At 47.3% G+C, this 16460-nt stretch overlaps 1 protein-coding gene across 7 annotated transcripts in view; it reads left to right on the top strand.

Moving 5' to 3' along the window:
* The window catches only part of CCZ1 (CCZ1 homolog, vacuolar protein trafficking and biogenesis associated), a 185200-nt gene that overhangs the window by 138658 nt on the left and 30082 nt on the right, over window positions 1–16460 (top strand). For all 7 annotated transcript variants that reach the window (XM_063934490.1, XM_063934487.1, XM_063934485.1 and 4 more), the window contains exons 11-12: window positions 5207–5318; window positions 7253–7286. In XM_063934490.1, coding sequence (XP_063790560.1) covers window positions 5207–5318; window positions 7253–7286 — 146 coding nt within the window. The remainder of the gene's footprint in view (window positions 1–5206; window positions 5319–7252; window positions 7287–16460) is intronic.

The following is a 16460-nucleotide window of genomic DNA, read 5'->3' as shown; positions in this document are numbered from 1 at the left end:
GTGTATCTTACTTCCGGAAGCGCCAGCCGCGGCGGAAGTGCCGCTATAATTCTGGGTAGTGTAGTTCCCAGTTCTTGTGTGTCCATAGCGGCTAAAACGAAAGTAAAAGAGCCGCTTTGATTCTGGGTATTGTAGTTCCTTGTTGTAATAAAACAGTCACAGCAGGATGAAAGGGTTGATGTTTGCAAAAGTCGTTTTTTTAAAAAAGTTGCGGAGGAAACAACCATAATTAGTGATGCTCATTGCTTGATTACTGAAAAAAAGGATAATAGTGAATAACATTCTTTTCTCTATCGTCCTAAGTGGATGCTGGGGTTCCTGAAAGGACCATGGGGGGGGTAGCGGCTCCGCAGGAGACAGGGCACAAAAGTAAAGCTTTTACAGGTCAGGTGGTGTGTACTGGCTCCTCCCCCTATGACCCTCCTCCAGACTCCAGTTAGATTTTTGTGCCCGGCCGAGAAGGGTGCAATCTAGGTGGCTCTCATAAAGAGCTGCTTAGAGAGTTTAGCTTAGGTTTTTTATTTTACAGTGATTCCTGCTGGCAACAGGATCACTGCAACGAGGGACAGAGGGGAGAAGAAGTGAACTCACCTGCGTGCAGGATGGATTGGCTTCTTGGCTACTGGACATCAGCTCCAGAGGGACGATCACAGGTACAGCCTGGATGGTCACCGGAGCCACGCCGCCGGCCCCCTCGCAGATGCTGAAGCAAGAAGAGGTCCAGAATCGGCGGCTGAAGACTCCTGCAGTCTTCTTAAGGTAGCGCACAGCACTGCAGCTGTGCGCCATTTTCCTCTCAGCACACTTCACACGGCAGTCACTGAGGGTGCAGGGCGCTGGGGGGGGGGGCGCCCTGGGAGGCAAATGAAAACCTTTAAAAAGGCTAAAAATACCTCACATATAGCCCCAGAGGCTATATGGAGATATTTACCCCTGCCTAAATGTACTAAATAGCGGGAGACGAGCCCGCCGAAAAAGGGGCGGGGCCTATCTCCTCAGCACACGGCGCCATTTTCTGTCACAGCTCCGCTGGTCAGGAAGGCTCCCAGGTCTCTCCCCTGCACTGCACTACAGAAACAGGGTATAAGGCTCCGGATTGGCCAAGAAGGACTTGGTACCCGGAACTTCAAGAGATGGTCACGGACGATCCGTGGCCTCTACTTCTGAGAAGGGACCTGCTTCAGCAGGGTCCTTGTCTTTTTCAAGACTTACCGCGGCTGCGTTTGACGGCATGGCGTTTGAATGCCAGATCCTAAAAGGAAAAGGCATTCCGGAAGAAGTCATTCCTACCTTGATAAAGGCAAGGAAGGAAGTCACCGTGAAGCATTATCGCCGTATTTGGCGAAAATATGTTGCGTGGTGCGAGCAGCGGAGTGCTCCGATGGAGGAATTTCAACTGGGTCGTTTTCCTACATTTCCTGCAATCAGGATTGTCTATGGGTCTCAAATTGGGATCTATTAAGGTTCAAATTTCGGCCCTATCAATATTCTTCCAAAAAGAATTGGCCTCAGTCCCTGAGGTCCAGATTTTATCAAAGGAGTACTGCATATACAGCCTCCTGTGGTGCCTAAGGTGGCACCGTGGGATCTAAATGTAGTTTTAGATTTCCTCAAATCCAATTGGTTTGAACCACTAAAGAATGTGGATTTGAAATATCTCACATGGAAAGTGACTATGTTACTGGCCCTGGCTTCGGCCGGGAGAGTATCTGAACTGGCGGCTTTGTTTTATAAAAGCCCTTATTTAATTTTCCATTCGACATAGGGCAGAACTGCGGACGCGTCCGCATTTTCTCCCTAAGGTGGTATCAGCGTTTCACCTGAACCAGCCTATTGTAGTGCCTGCGGCTACAGACGACTTGAAGGACTCCAAGTTGTTGGACGTTGTCAGAGCCTTAAAAAATATACATTTAAAGGACGGCTGGAGTCAGAAAATCTGACTCGCTGTTTATACTGTATGCACCCAACAAGTTGGGTGCACCTGCTTCTAAGCAGTCGATTGCTCGTTGGATTTGTAACAAAATTCAACTTGTACATTCTGTGGCAGGCCTGCCACAGCCTAAATCTGTTAAGGCCCATTCCGCAAGGAAGGTGGGCTCATCTTGGGCGCCTGCCCGAGGGGTCTCGGCATTACAACTCTGCCGAGCAGCTACGTGGTCAGGGGAGAACACGTTTGTAAATTTTTACAAATTTGATACCCTGGCAAAGGAGGACCTGGAGTTCTCTCATTCGGTGCTGCAGAGTCATCCGCACTCTCCCGCCCGTTTGGGAGCTTTGGTATAATCCCCATGGTCCTTTCAGGAACCCCAGCATCCACTTAGGACGATAGAGAAAATAAGAATTTACTTACCGATAATTCTATTTCTCGGAGTCCGTAGTGGATGCTGGGCGCCCATCCCAAGTGCGGATTATCTGCAATACTTGTACATAGTTATTGTTAACTAATTCGGGTTATTGTTTAGGAAGCCATCTTTCAGAGGCTCCTCTGTTATCATACTGTTAACTGGGTTTAGATCACAAGTTGTACGGTGTGATTGGTGTGGCTGGTATGAGTCTTACCCGGGATTCAAAATCCTCCCTTATTGTGTACGCTCGTCCGGGCACAGTACCTAACTGGAGTCTGGAGGAGGGTCATAGGGGGAGGAGCCAGTACACACCACCTGACCTGTAAAAGCTTTACTTTTGTGCCCTGTCTCCTGCGGAGCCGCTACCCCCCCCATGGTCCTTTCAGGAACCCCAGCATCCACTACGGACTCCGAGAAATAGAATTATCGGTAAGTAAATTCTTATTATTGCTGTTTTTTTGGATATAGATGTTAAGTGAAGAGGAGTTTGTCTGTTTTCTGTCCAATCAGGAGCATCCCCACCACTAAATTGCTTTGTGACATCCCAATGTTATCCTGTGGATAACCTGTGGACCTTGCAGGAGAAATAATCGTTATGGTAGACTTACCGTTGATAATGGTATTTCTCCTAAGTCCACAGAATCCAAAGGTATCCCACCCTGACGCACCTGATTATAGGATCCTTGCACTTACTAACCTCTTTCTTCTTGTACGGAAGGGTGTGCATGTGTGTTCTTCTCGTCTGATTAAGGCTCTCTTTGATGCTCCTGCCGAGCCCGTTGCATTCTGGGAGGCCAAAAGCTTTGATCGTTTGGTGCCAATCCGCTGTCGCTACCTCATATCCTAATGTTATCCTGTGGACTTAGGAGAAATAGAGTTATCAACGGTAAGTCTACCATAACGATTATTTAAGAAGAAAAAAAATAATTTACTTCATTAACTTCTCGATTTACTTCTGCACATTCTTTTACCCTGTGCAGCTTATCCTCAACACCTGCTCTCTATGAAAGTGCATCTGTAGCCTAGACATAGACAACTGTTCTATGTGCCATGGTCACAAATATCTTGACTCCCCCTACAGCTTGATACACATTGTCCCTTCCCATCTCACCTCTCCTTTCTATGACTACATAAGTCTTTTCTCTGGCGTCTTGTTCCCCTCGTTCCGAGTTGATCGCTAGCTGCCGTTGTTCGCTGCGTAGCGATCATTTAAAAAAACTGCAAAACTACACATGCATATGGGCCGCAATGCGCACGCGCGGCGTACAGGTACAAAGAGCATTGTTGTTTTGCATTGCTTCTAGCGACGATTCCATTCGCACAGCCGATCGCAAGGAGATTGACAGGAAGAGGGCGTTTATGGGTGTCAGCTGACCGTTTTCTGGGTGTGTTAGGAAAAACGCAGGCGTGTCCAGGCGTTTGCAGGGTGGGTATCTGACGTCAATTCCGGGACCTTTGTCGCAGCAATCATCGCACATAATAAGTGACTACAGGGCTGGTCTTGTTTTGCACAAAATGATTTTGTACCGCTCGGCTGCACAGGTGTTCGCACTCTTGCAAAGCGAAAATACACTCCCGCCGTGGGCAGCGACTATGCGTTTGCACAGCTGCTAAAAGTAGCTAGCGAGCAATCAACTTGGAATGAGGGCCTGTGTACTGAGCAGTGCCCATTATAGTGGCAGCTATCAACGTGTATGCCAGTTATGGTGGATAGTATACAAAGCCCATTTGATTGGCACTTACAAAACTGAGTCGTTGTTGGGTATAATGCAAAGCCATTTGTCAGTCGAACATTATACAGCCCACTCTGGTGGCTCTTGTACAAACACAGTCTGGTTACTAGTATGTGAGCAAGCAGCGGCTGACATATTGTGGATTTATAATCTCTGGTGACTACTGTAAGGCAGCACTCCTTATCTCTCAGTATGATGTGCCCGTTTTACCCATTCATTCATTGTGTCACCCAGGAAGTTACCTGTCTTATGATACATATAAATTAGAGGGCTGGGAGTAGTTTGGCTGGTTGTAACAGACTGCTTCCGGCAGCTTTTCCTCCTAGTGTGAGAACTAAGCCCCTCGCTCACAGCAATCTTTAGGAGCCCCTTGTGTGGCTCTCTGCTGAACCCAATGATAGCGACTCTGCACCAGGCACTGGTTTTATAGATGTCACTATATGTCCCATCATTGGTCAGCACAGACGCTGGTATCCTGACATCAGTTACAATGCCGGTGCCAGTATCCCGATCATCAGTATGCTGGGGAGGGAGGTTAGGGACTAAAAAGAGAGTGTTAGGCTGCAGGCAGGGAGTGTTAGGGGGGTTCAGAGGGCTACGGTTATTATACTAGGCAGGTGTATGGATTCTGCACATCTGGATGACTCTGTCTATCTTCTGACCACCGGGATCCCAATGCCATCCCCTTCCTACCTCTATGACTGTCTGTTATTACTCAGTTCTGTTTTATCACTGTTGTTTCCAATTGTAAAGCAGAGCGGAATTTGGTGCGCTATGTAAGAAACTGTTAATAAATATGTGTACTATTTAGTAGGTTGAACAGCATCTTCTTATGAACTGCAGATAGTATTGTTGTCCATGAATATACTGTATTTAGTCATTACTAAAAGCTCTTGTGTAACAAATGTGGGGAATATAGCAAATCCATATTGTAATCCATCATTTGTTCCTATGTACGTGCATCAAATTACAAATGATAAAGAGTGGATCTTGAAGAGGCGGCTTTAAGAGAACTATTGTCATAGTGTAATTGTTATATCGCTGTGAAAGGAAATCTATTTTGAAGTTGTAATATGTAAAGCTGATCTTCTCTCACAGGAAACTTCTCATTTGAATGTTTCTCTTTAGGTTCCTCACTGGGCCTTTGAACCTCAACGATCCTGAAGCAAAATTTAGATTTCCCAAAATCTTCGTTAATACAGAGGACAAGTACGAGGAGCTTTATCTGATAGTTTACAAGGTGATACATCGTCCCTGCTGTCCAGGTTCTGGAGGTTCATAGAGATTCAGTTCAGAAAGAAATGTATGATGCAAGGAGTCCATAATCATTTCATAAAATGTTCAACCATTGGGGACCTCCCATAACTTTGTTTTACAATTTTTAAATAGAACTCATCAATAATTAGGGAAATGCAGCTTATTAATTCACTAGGACGTGGTGACATTACTGACACATGAGCCACTTTGTGAGTGTTGGAGTGTGTAGGCCAGGCCTGGCTAACCTGTTGCTCTCCAGCAGCAGTGAAACTACAAGTCCCAGCATACCCTCCCACCTATCAGCTAGTAAAGCATGCTAGGACATTTATTTTAACAGCAGCTGGTTCATAGTTTGAGCAAACATGTAAGCTCACAGATCAGTGTCAAAGGTTCCCATTTAGGCAGATCCCTATTCTCCCTTCCTGTACTGCAGACACCGCTCAAATAGCCATGTGCTCTAACCATACTACTTGGTAGGCTGAATTGTGATGGTTATTTTAGGCCACAACTAAATAGCCCTTTCCCTGGGATAGCATAACTATATAATTACAGTGTCATTTCATACCCACTTTAAGAATCCGTGTGAATGTTGTGTTGTACCTTACCCATCACCTTATGGACATTCTTCCTGCTGACGTGCTATCCTTAGTCTCCGCATTGGTAAAGTAAAAGCAGGGTCTTGTTTGGAGCAGTTCTGATGGATGTTCTTGCATGGATTGAAACATTGAAAATGCAAAAAATAAAGGTTAAGACCACGTATAAATATTTTGTATTCCTGCAAATGTACAACTAGTAGTTATCAGATCCCTGCAGTTCATGAAAAATATGCAGTCCGATCAGCTGTTTAACAGGTGATTCACCCTAGCTGGCAGCCGGGTATGGTGGCCTGAGACTGGTTGAATGTTTGGGCTGTCAATCATTTTTAATGTTTGCTGGGACTTGTCTGTCTCTTTGGCCATCCATGCAGTTAATTTACTTTCAAACTATTCAGGACTTAAAATCTAGTTCGCTCTTTGCTTTGGTGGTGGAGATTAGCCACCAACCCATGAGGGTCCCGTTCCCATTACTTCTATTTCATTTTGAAAAATAAATACCTTTTCTTAGAAAATGGAAACCAAACCTTACTCATTTCTATTGCACAGTGTATTGGTAAAAGATTCTAGGATAATATTAATGAGCATCAAATGAGCACTTTGTTTATGATATGTGAATGCCAATCAGTTGATGTGCAAACTAGGTGTCCCTAACCCTATGCCCATGACTAAGTCTGCTCCCTGTAGGGTTACACAGTGACCAAGTGTAGAATGACAGTGTACAGCTGTATGTCAGAGTTCAGTTTGGACCGAGTGACATTACTGTCTAGACCAGTGGTTCTCAAATTATGTGCCGTGGCACCCTGGGGTGCCTCAGGACACTTGCAGGGGTGCCTTGGATTTGTGGTTCAGGACCAATTCAAATTATTTGGGGTCTAATGTAATAGGCAAAATAAGAGCTGGTGGCTGCCAATCATCAAATATGTGGACAAATAGAAGTGAATCAAGTCCCTCACAACATAACTAAGCCTAAGGATGACAAACACAATTCAATTCATGTAATATTTTTTTCTAAATTTATCAATAAGAATCTTTTGGCCTAGGGTTGCCGTGACAAAAATTCTGATACTCTAGGGCGCAAAAAAGTTTGAGAACCACTGGTCTAGACAATAAGTATGAAAGAGGAGGCAGCCTCCTGGGGATCTCCGAAACTTTTGTTTCACATGATAAAATTAGAAAGCACAACAGATTCCCCTAATGGTGTTATACATAATGAAGATTGAATTGTTTCGGTGCATCTGGCCAGAGTAACAGATGGTTTGGCAGAAGGGGACATGATGATAGTTCCATGAATACTAAACAAGATGTCATTTATTCATTTCAGGCCATGAGTGCCTCCGTGTGTTTTATGATTGATGGTGAGTATCATCCTATAACCTTTATTTTGTGCATGTTTCTGTTCCTGCGATGATATCTTCTGCCTAGTGAGACTTCTGCCACACTGAAGGTTGATATAGTATATTTTTATATGCTCCTCATCTGTTACTCTTGGGAACTTAATTAAGTGTTGGGCAAATTGTTACTTTTTAGCTTATCCTTGGTTCCACCCTCTGGTGCTCTGACAGGCAGTAATTAGCACTTTACCAAGCGTTATGAGGGATGTAGTTCTGCACACCCCCAGAGTACAGGGGACTGCCTATTGCTCCAGCCAAGGGTCTTGTATTGAGAAGTGTGCGGACCTGAATCCTATTTAAATCCTATTGCTATGTTCACAAAATTGCTTTTTTGTCTTATAAAAGTGACTTTTTGTTTGTTTTGCTTTAATATTCCTATTTACACTATTTTGACTGTAAAGGTGCATACACACTTGACGAAAAAATGAGCGACGTCGCTCATTTTCCCCCTTTCTAAGCGACGTCTCATTTTCTCGGCAAGTATGTATGCCGCCAGCGACGAGCGATGTGCGGCCCTGCTGGTCTCGCTGTCGGCTGTGCAGGCAGCTCAATCTGGACTGTCGTCCAGGAGCTTCCTGCACGGCCCGGCCGCTGCGTGTTATCACTGGGCAATATGGACTTCATATCGCTCAGTGTGTATGCCGGGCCCCGCCCTGGCATTCTAGGCAACGTCACTCATAGAGCACGCCTACCGGGTCACACAAAAAGTGAGTTACGGTCATAAAATAAAATGTTTTGTTCCACCAGCGGCCTGTGGTCTGCCAGTGAGCAAGCCCAGACATGATTATACCACTCTTAAGGCTCATGTACACAAACGCCATATAGTTAGTGATCAGCTTTTGTATTTTTTCAGGATTAGTTCATTTATCCGTCATGTAACTTGCTTTTTTTTACCTGCACAGACCGCCCTCCATGTGTAGTGGGGAGGGGGTTTAAAGCTCCATAATCACAGCATAGTATCACTCACGTTCCGGAGCCCTTGCAGTCGAAAAGAGCCACAAAGCCAAATCATTGTTTCCTTCCCCCTTAAGATCAATATTTTACAAGAATATTTCGATGGCAGATGTTTTGGAAGACAGAATAGAATTAGAATGTGTTGGACACTACGTGCACATAATATAGATCCATGGTGTCACTACTGTTAAGCTCTTTAACCCCTGAAAAAGCCGTGTGCTTTCTTGTTGTATGCCTTGCAATACTGCCCTATAATAAGCTTGCAAGTGCCCCACTGAGTGTCCCCTCTCTTCTTACTCTATGTCAGCATGACCACTTGGCTCCTGGTTTCTGCTGAAAAGGCTGCACCCTCCTCTCTCATTCCTCAGCAAAACTGTGGCGTAAGGAGTTAGAAATGAGAAATGAGCACTGAAGGTCGGCCCTTGTTTAGAAATGTTCTTCCGGCGCAGATTAGAAGCTTTCCCCTGTTAAAGCAACAATCCTTTTAAATAGCTTGCTCCGAAAATACAGACTTCTCCTGCATGGCTAGTCTCTAGCCAAAAACTGTGCAATCATAATATAATAAGGGGGCAAATTGGTTTTATGTAGCGGTATATGCCTATGTCCGAGGGAAGTGATTATTTATTTGTATGTACTGTGGCGTCATTGTCTTGTTGTGGGATGCAATATAAACTTGGGCAAAATATTCTTTATATGTGACTGAAAAAGGGGGACGTGACATGTTTTTTTATCATGGCGTACATCCTTGTATGATGCTTCCTTGTGCTATGTAACATATATATATCTATATATATATATATATATATATATACAGTCACACTGAATGGACGTTCACCTTTAGCCTCCAGTGAGGGCTTATTGACTGATGCGTCCTTGAATGGATTACTTTTCTGGAATTATGTGTGAAGGCTTATATGCCGACTTGGTCGTCTGTCCTATTACAGTGTTATACTGTTGAGTTATTTCATCCTAGTTATGACTATTTGGCAATATGAAAATATGTAAGGCTTGTCTTGATAAAGGCTCTGCTTGTTGAGCCGAAACGTCGACCCAATAAAGCCGATTATGATCTAAGAGAATACGATTGGACTCGATTTTTGAAGGAGAGTGCCCCCCAGGAAACTGGAACTACGACTCTATATATATATATATATATATATATATATATATGTGTATATATATATGTGTGTGTGTGTGTGTGTGTGTGTATATATATCTCCTATATATTAGCCCTGTGACTCTGTGGCTGCACTTCTAACGCTGGGTGGAGTCACAGACCCTGCCCTATCTGTGTCAGCACACCACATGACACACTATAGGAGAAGGGACCACCAGGAGACAATCCATTCTAACTGACGGCCCACACTGGCAGGTAAGCAAACAGACACCCACACACCCTCACCACCCACCACCACCTACTACACCCACCTTACCCACCACACACCCGCTACCAAGGCCGCCGCTAGCCCCCCCTTACCATCTCACTCCACGACCACACTGCACAGCAGCCTCCTTCACATCCACCCCCCTTCAGCAGCCAAGCAAGTGGACAAAGTTCACAACACCTCCTGCCTGCCCAGCCACGGACAGCCGCCGCTGGGCGCCAAGCCGCTATTCACTGGCTGTATTCCACTGCCCAGCCGCGGACTGCACAGCAGCCGCCACTGGGCGCCAAGCTGCAGCCGCTTCCCGCCCGCCCGCTCCCATACCTGCGCTCCCCAGTCCCCGGACGCCGCTTCCCCCCTCCCTCCCGCGGTTAGCTTCTGCTAGCCGCTACCCGCCAGAGCTCCGGAGCCGCGAACGGCGGCTTTGTATGCAGAGGGGGGAGAGGTGAAAGGCTGACCGCAGAGAGCTCTCACGGCAGCCGCGGTCCGTCTCTGAGAAGGGAGATCGCGGGGAGAGGGGGGGGGGGTGAGTAATGCCCACAGGGAGGCCCCATAACTAAGCTGCGTTTAAGGCAGCAAACAGCTCAGGCTATTAAGCCTGTGAGGGGGTCAGTGATTTTCAGGACTGCTGAGCACTGTAAGGCTAGGTTACCTGTAAAGATGTGTGTGTGTGTGTGTGTGTGTATATATATATATATATATATATATATATATATATAGGGGTATATGTGTATATCTATATGGATGTGTGTATATTTCTGGATATATATTTCCAAAAATATGTTTGTATATGTGTGTGTGTGTATGTGTGTGTATATATAACGCTGGGTGGAGTCACAGACCCTGCCCTATCTGTGTCAGCACACCACATGACACACTATAGGAGAAGGGACCACCAGGAGACACTCCATTCTAACTGACGGCCCACACTGGCAGGTAAGCAAACAGACACCCACACACCCTCACCACCCACCACCACCTACTACACCCACCTTACCCACCACACACCCGCTACCAAGGCCGCCGCTAGCCCCCCCTTACCATGTCACTCCACGACCACACTGCACAGCAGCCTCCTTCACATCCACCCCCCTTCAGCAGCCCCGTCACCCTCAGCACACGCAGGTGCCGCGCCGTACAAATACCTCACGGCCGCACTGCACTTACGGAGCACCCCCGCACAGCAGCCTCACTCACTTCCAGCGCCCTTCAGCAGCCCCGTCACCGAGACGCACAGAGCGCTCACCCTGTGTCACGGAGGCGCCACACACCACAGCGGAAGTCAAGGCAGCGCCACCTCAGTCACCCGCGCCTCCCGCCCCGCTCTGCCTGCGGCCGACATCGGGCAATCCACCATCACCCAGCACTCATCCACCCCTGCACCACCACCCCCAATCACCTGTAGCACACCCCCTCCCCCCACCTTCACATTAAGCCATGATTTTGTGTGGGGGCGGGGGGGGATATAACCTCATGCCTGGTAATGTGCAGGAAAGGGGGCCAAGTTAAATCCTTTCAGCCACCACAAGCCACGCTCCCCATGCACCCCCCTCCCCCAACACCATCAGTCACACAGCAGTATATCTGCCAGCACCCCCACCCCTCCACCATCACCCACCACTCATCCACCCCTGCACCCCCAACCACCTGTAGCACATCCCCTCCCCCCACCTTCGGAGTAAGCCTGATTTTGTTGGAGGGGGGGCGGGGGGGGGGGGGATATAACTTCAAAATGTTGTTTTCACTCAAATTTTTAACATGTAAACCATATCTTCACATACTTGCCTTGAACAACCATCTTTACTATACATAACATTGACACCTACAATCTTACCAGCCTCCCCTATACACACTGCTCACCCACTCACAAAAGCCTGCACCCCATTCACCATCACATTCCCTTTTTTCATACTACATCTACCCACAAACAAACCAACCATTCCACCACAACTTCACCATCTACTATTCTACTCCTTCACTTTTCTGTCCAGTTTACTGGGGCGTAGCCCCTTACGACGGTGTGAAGAGCGCCCGTAGGGCGCGATGAATCACCTAGTGTGTATATATATATATAAAGTTATCTTCAAGACCCAAATGAGGATCTCAAATAGAGGGCACTCACCGATCTATAGCCAGGAGACATCTGCTCAGCACGCTAGAAAACAGCATACAGTTTGGCGTTTTCTGGCGAGCTGAGCAGATGTCTCCTGATGCGGTCTTGAAAAAGGCTCATTGGAACCGAAACGTCGACATGTATGTGATGACTTCAATGCACTAATAAATTTTATCAATGGCTATAGATCGGTGAGTGCCCTCTATTTGAGATCCTCATTTGGGTCTTGAAGATAACCTGGTATATGTGGATGTCCTATGCAGGCCTCCTTGAGGAGCACGCCATTGGTGACTGCAATATTGCTGTGAGTGCAGACATTTACATTGGAATATATATAGGCATATATATATATATATATATATATGTGTGTGTATATGTGTATATATATATATATATATATATATATATATATATAACCAATGATGCTATTTTATCTAGAAATGAAATGCAGTATGTCAAAAATTCACAAGATCTCAGAATAGTAGAAGGACAAACTATGAGCTGCCTTTGACAAAGGTGTTCTATGCTCAGGTGTGCCTAATACATCATGATTCAATTGTCTTTTTATTCTACTGCGTATTAATCAGTCGCAGATTGGCCGATCTTGCTGCTTATCACCGGCATTGGTAGACTGTATTATTGGGTAGACTGGGTGGGTCAAATGGTTCTTCTCTGCCGTCAAATTTTGTGTTTCTATATTTTCTCTTGCGTCCTAGTGGATACTGGGGTTCTGTACTTCAGTACCATGGGGTATAGATCGGTTCCACTGGAGCCTGGCACTTGAAAACCTTTTAGTGTGTGTATGTGTGTGCTGGCTCCTCCCCTCTATGCCCCTCCTACCTGACTCGGTTTAGAAAAATGTGCCCAAGGAGCCAGGTGCATTTCTCTGGAGCTCCAGAGATTTTCCTTTATTTTTATTTTATTAGTTTCAGGTAGCTCTGGTTGGCAACCAGGGCTACCAGCGTCGTGGGACTTAGAGGGGGGACCGAACCAACCTCCTGAGGGTTAATGGTTCGTAATCCCGGCTGAAAGGGCACTGAGTTCCTGAGGTACTGATCACACATCGTTAGTATGTGTGCCCACGCCAGCAGCTAGCCACCACCCTCTAACAGATGCCGAAGTTACAAGGTGCGGTGAGTGTTACACCAGGGTCCCGGTTAGCGGGTCCCCAGTGCAGTTTTGGCGGCAGTCATGGGCCCGGAGCTGCGGTGCCCGCTGCGGACGAACTGGCTCAGGGCTGTTGCCCCACAGTGCTTACTGTCTCAAGGCTTTGTGTGTACTGTAAAATGCATATTCTACTGTTTGTTTTAAGTAGCCAGTATAAACTATAATGGGGACCGTGTGCCATTGCAAGGGGCGGGGCTTCTCAGAGCCGGACAAGCGGCAGGAAGGCGCCATTTCCTGCCGCTGCGGATCTTCAAGGCTGCATGCACGATGCTCCTCCAGGACCCACGCTGCTACAGACTGTAAAACTGGGCTGCGCTGTATTACAGTTGTGTAAGATGTTTGACATGGTTATGTGTGCTGCTTGTAACTCTACCCCGTCTTCAGTGGGGTCACTCATATGTGAGCAATGTTCCATATCACTACAGGGACCCAGCTCACAGGCACCTGACTGGCTAGATAGTTTTAAAAGCGTGATTCAGAATGTAAATTCAGAATTAGCTGCACATATGAAGGAGAGACAGGTGTTAAAGTACTCTATTGATTGTATGGCTAACGCATCAGATACCAAGAAAGCTTCTCAAACCCCTCTAATGGTTTCACATAAACGCTCACTGCCACAGGTGCTCCAGTCTGATTCTGATCAGCCTGATGTGTATGATGATGATATGGATGAGGACAGTTCTCTGTCCCATGGGTTGGAGGCTCTCATTTTTGCTGTAAGAGAGGTCCTTTACATACCGGATCAGGAGACAGAACCAGATGAGGAGTTGTACTTTAATGTTCGACCAAAGACATCAGCAACGTTTCTTGTGTCTATAGATTAAACTCCCTGGCCAGGGAGGCTTGGTTAAACCCTGATAAAAAAAGAAAAAATTCCTCCGAGGTTTTTAACTACTTTTCTTTCTCTGACGTCCTAGTGGATGCTGGGTACTCCGTAAGGACCATGGGGAATAGACGGGCTCCGCAGGAGACTGGGCACTCTTAAAAGAAAGATTAGGTACTATATCTGGTGTGCACTGGCTCCTCCCTCTATGCCCCTCCTCCAGACCTCAGTTAGAATCTGTGCCCGGCCAGAGCTGGATGCACCTAGTGGGCTCTCCTGAGCTTACTAGAAAAGAAAGTATTTGTTAGGTTTTTTATTTTCAGTGAGATCTGCTGGCAACAGACTCACTGCTACGAGGGACTGAGGGGAGAGAAGCAAACCTACCTGCTTGCAGCTAGCTTGTGCTTCTAAGGCTACTGGACACCATTAGCTCCAGAGGGATCGAACACAGGGCCCGACCTCGATCGTCCGTTCCCGGAGCCGCGCCGCCGTCCCCCTTGCAGAGCCAGAAGACGGAAGAACCAGGAGAAAATCGGCGGCTGAAGACTCCGGTCTTCAATAAGGTAGCGCACAGCACTGCAGCTGTGCGCCATTGCTCCCACAGCACACCACACGCTCCGGTCACTGGTGGGTGCAGGGGGGGGGGGGGGGGCCCTGGGCTGCAATAAGTATACCTTTTGGCAAATGTGCACATAATACAGTTATAAACTGTATATGTGCCTAATCCCCCGCTATTAACATTATTAAAAAAGCGGGAGAAGCCCGCCACGGAGGGGGCGGGGCTATCTCCCTCAGCACACCGGCGCCATTTTCTCTTCACAGCTCCGCTGGAAGGACGCTCCCCAGGCTCTCCCCTGCAGTATACACTACAAGAAGGGTAAAAAAGAGAGGGGGGGCACATAAATTTAGGCGCAAAAGGTGATATAAGCAGCTATTGGGGGAAAATTCACTTTGTGTTAGTGTAAATCCCTCTGTTATATAGCGCTCTGGGGTGTGCTGGCATACCCTCTCTCTGTCTCCCCAAAGGACTTTGTGGGGTCCTGTCCTCAGTCAGAGCATTCCCTGTGTGTGTGCGGTGTGTCGGTACGGCTGTGTCGACATGTTTGATGAGGACGCTTACGTGGAGGCGGAGCAGGAGCCGATAAGTGTGATGTCGCCCCCTGCGGGGCCGACACCAGAGTGGATGGATATGTGGAAGGTATTAACCGACAGTGTCAACTCCTTGCATAAAAGGTTCGATGACGTAACAGCTTTGGGACAGCCGGCATCTCAGCCCGCGCCTGCCCAGTCGTCTCAGAGGCCATCAGGGGCTCAAAAACGCCCGCTACCTCAGATGGCAGACACAGATGTCGACACGGAGTCTGACTCCACTGTAGACGAGGATGAGACAAATGTACAGTCCACAAGGGCCATCCGATGCATGATTACGGCAATGAAAAATGTGTTGCACATTTCTGACATTAACCCGGTTACCACTAAAAAGGGTATTATGTTTGGGGAGAAAAAGCAGCCAGTGACTTTTCCCCCATCTGATGAGTTAAATGAATTGTGTGAAGAAGCGTGGTGTTCCCCAGATAAGAAATTAGTGATTTCTAAGAGGTTACTAATGGCGTACCCTTTCCTGCCAACGGACAGGTTACGTTGGGAAACATCCCCTAGGGTGGACAAGGCGCTCACAAGCTTATCAAAAAAGGTGGCACTGCCGTCTCAGGACACGGCCGCCTTAAAGGAGCCTGCAGATAGAAAGCAGGAGGCTATCCTGAAGTCTGTGTATACACACTCAGGTACTATACTGAGATCTGCAATTGCTTCAGCATGGATGTGTAGTGCTGCAGCTGCTTGGTCTGATACCCTGTCAGATAACATTGATTCCCTTGACAGGGACACTATTTTGCTAACCATAGAGCATATTAAAGACGTCGTCTTATATATGAGGGATGCACAGAGGGACATTTGCCGGCTGGCATCTAGAATTAATGCAATGTCCATTTCTGCCAGGAGAGTATTATGGACTCGGCAGTGGACAGGTGATGCTGATTCTAAAAGGCACATGGAGGTTTTGCCTTATAAGGGTGAGGAATTGTTTGGGGATGGTCTCTGACCTCGTATCCACAGCAACAGCTGGGAAGTCGACTTTTTTATCTCAGGTTCCCTCACAGCCTAAGAAAGCACCGTATTATCAAGTACAGTCCTTTCGGCCTCAGAAAGGCAAGCGGGTCAGAGGCGCGTCCTTTCTGCCCAGAGGCAGGGGTAGAGGGAAAAAGCTGCACCAGACAGCCAGTTCCCAGGAACAAAAATCCTCCCCTGCTTCCACTAAGTCCACCGCATGACGCTGGGGCTCCACAGGTGGAGCCAGGTGCGGTGGGGGCGCGTCTCCGGAACTTCAGCGACCAGTGGGTTCGCTCACAGGTGGATCTCTGGGTTCTACAAGTGGTATCTCAGGGATACAAGCTGGAGTTCGAGGCGTCTCCCCCTCGCCGTTACCTCAAATCAGCCTTGCCAGCTGCTCCCAAGGAAAGGGAGGTAGTACTGGCGGCAATTCACAAGCTGTACCTTCAGCAGGTGATAATCAAAGTTCCCCTCCTTCAACAGGGACGGGGTTACTATTCCACAATGTTTGTGGTACCGAAACCAGACGGTTCGGTGAGACCCATTCTAAATTTGAAATCCTTGAACACTTATATAAGGAAGTTCAA

Source organism: Pseudophryne corroboree, chromosome 7 (genome assembly GCF_028390025.1).
Source record: "Pseudophryne corroboree isolate aPseCor3 chromosome 7, aPseCor3.hap2, whole genome shotgun sequence".
NCBI lineage: Eukaryota > Metazoa > Chordata > Amphibia > Anura > Myobatrachidae > Pseudophryne > Pseudophryne corroboree.
The sequence above is the reverse complement of the archived record's forward strand: the minus strand, read 5'-3'. Positions and strand labels throughout refer to the sequence as shown.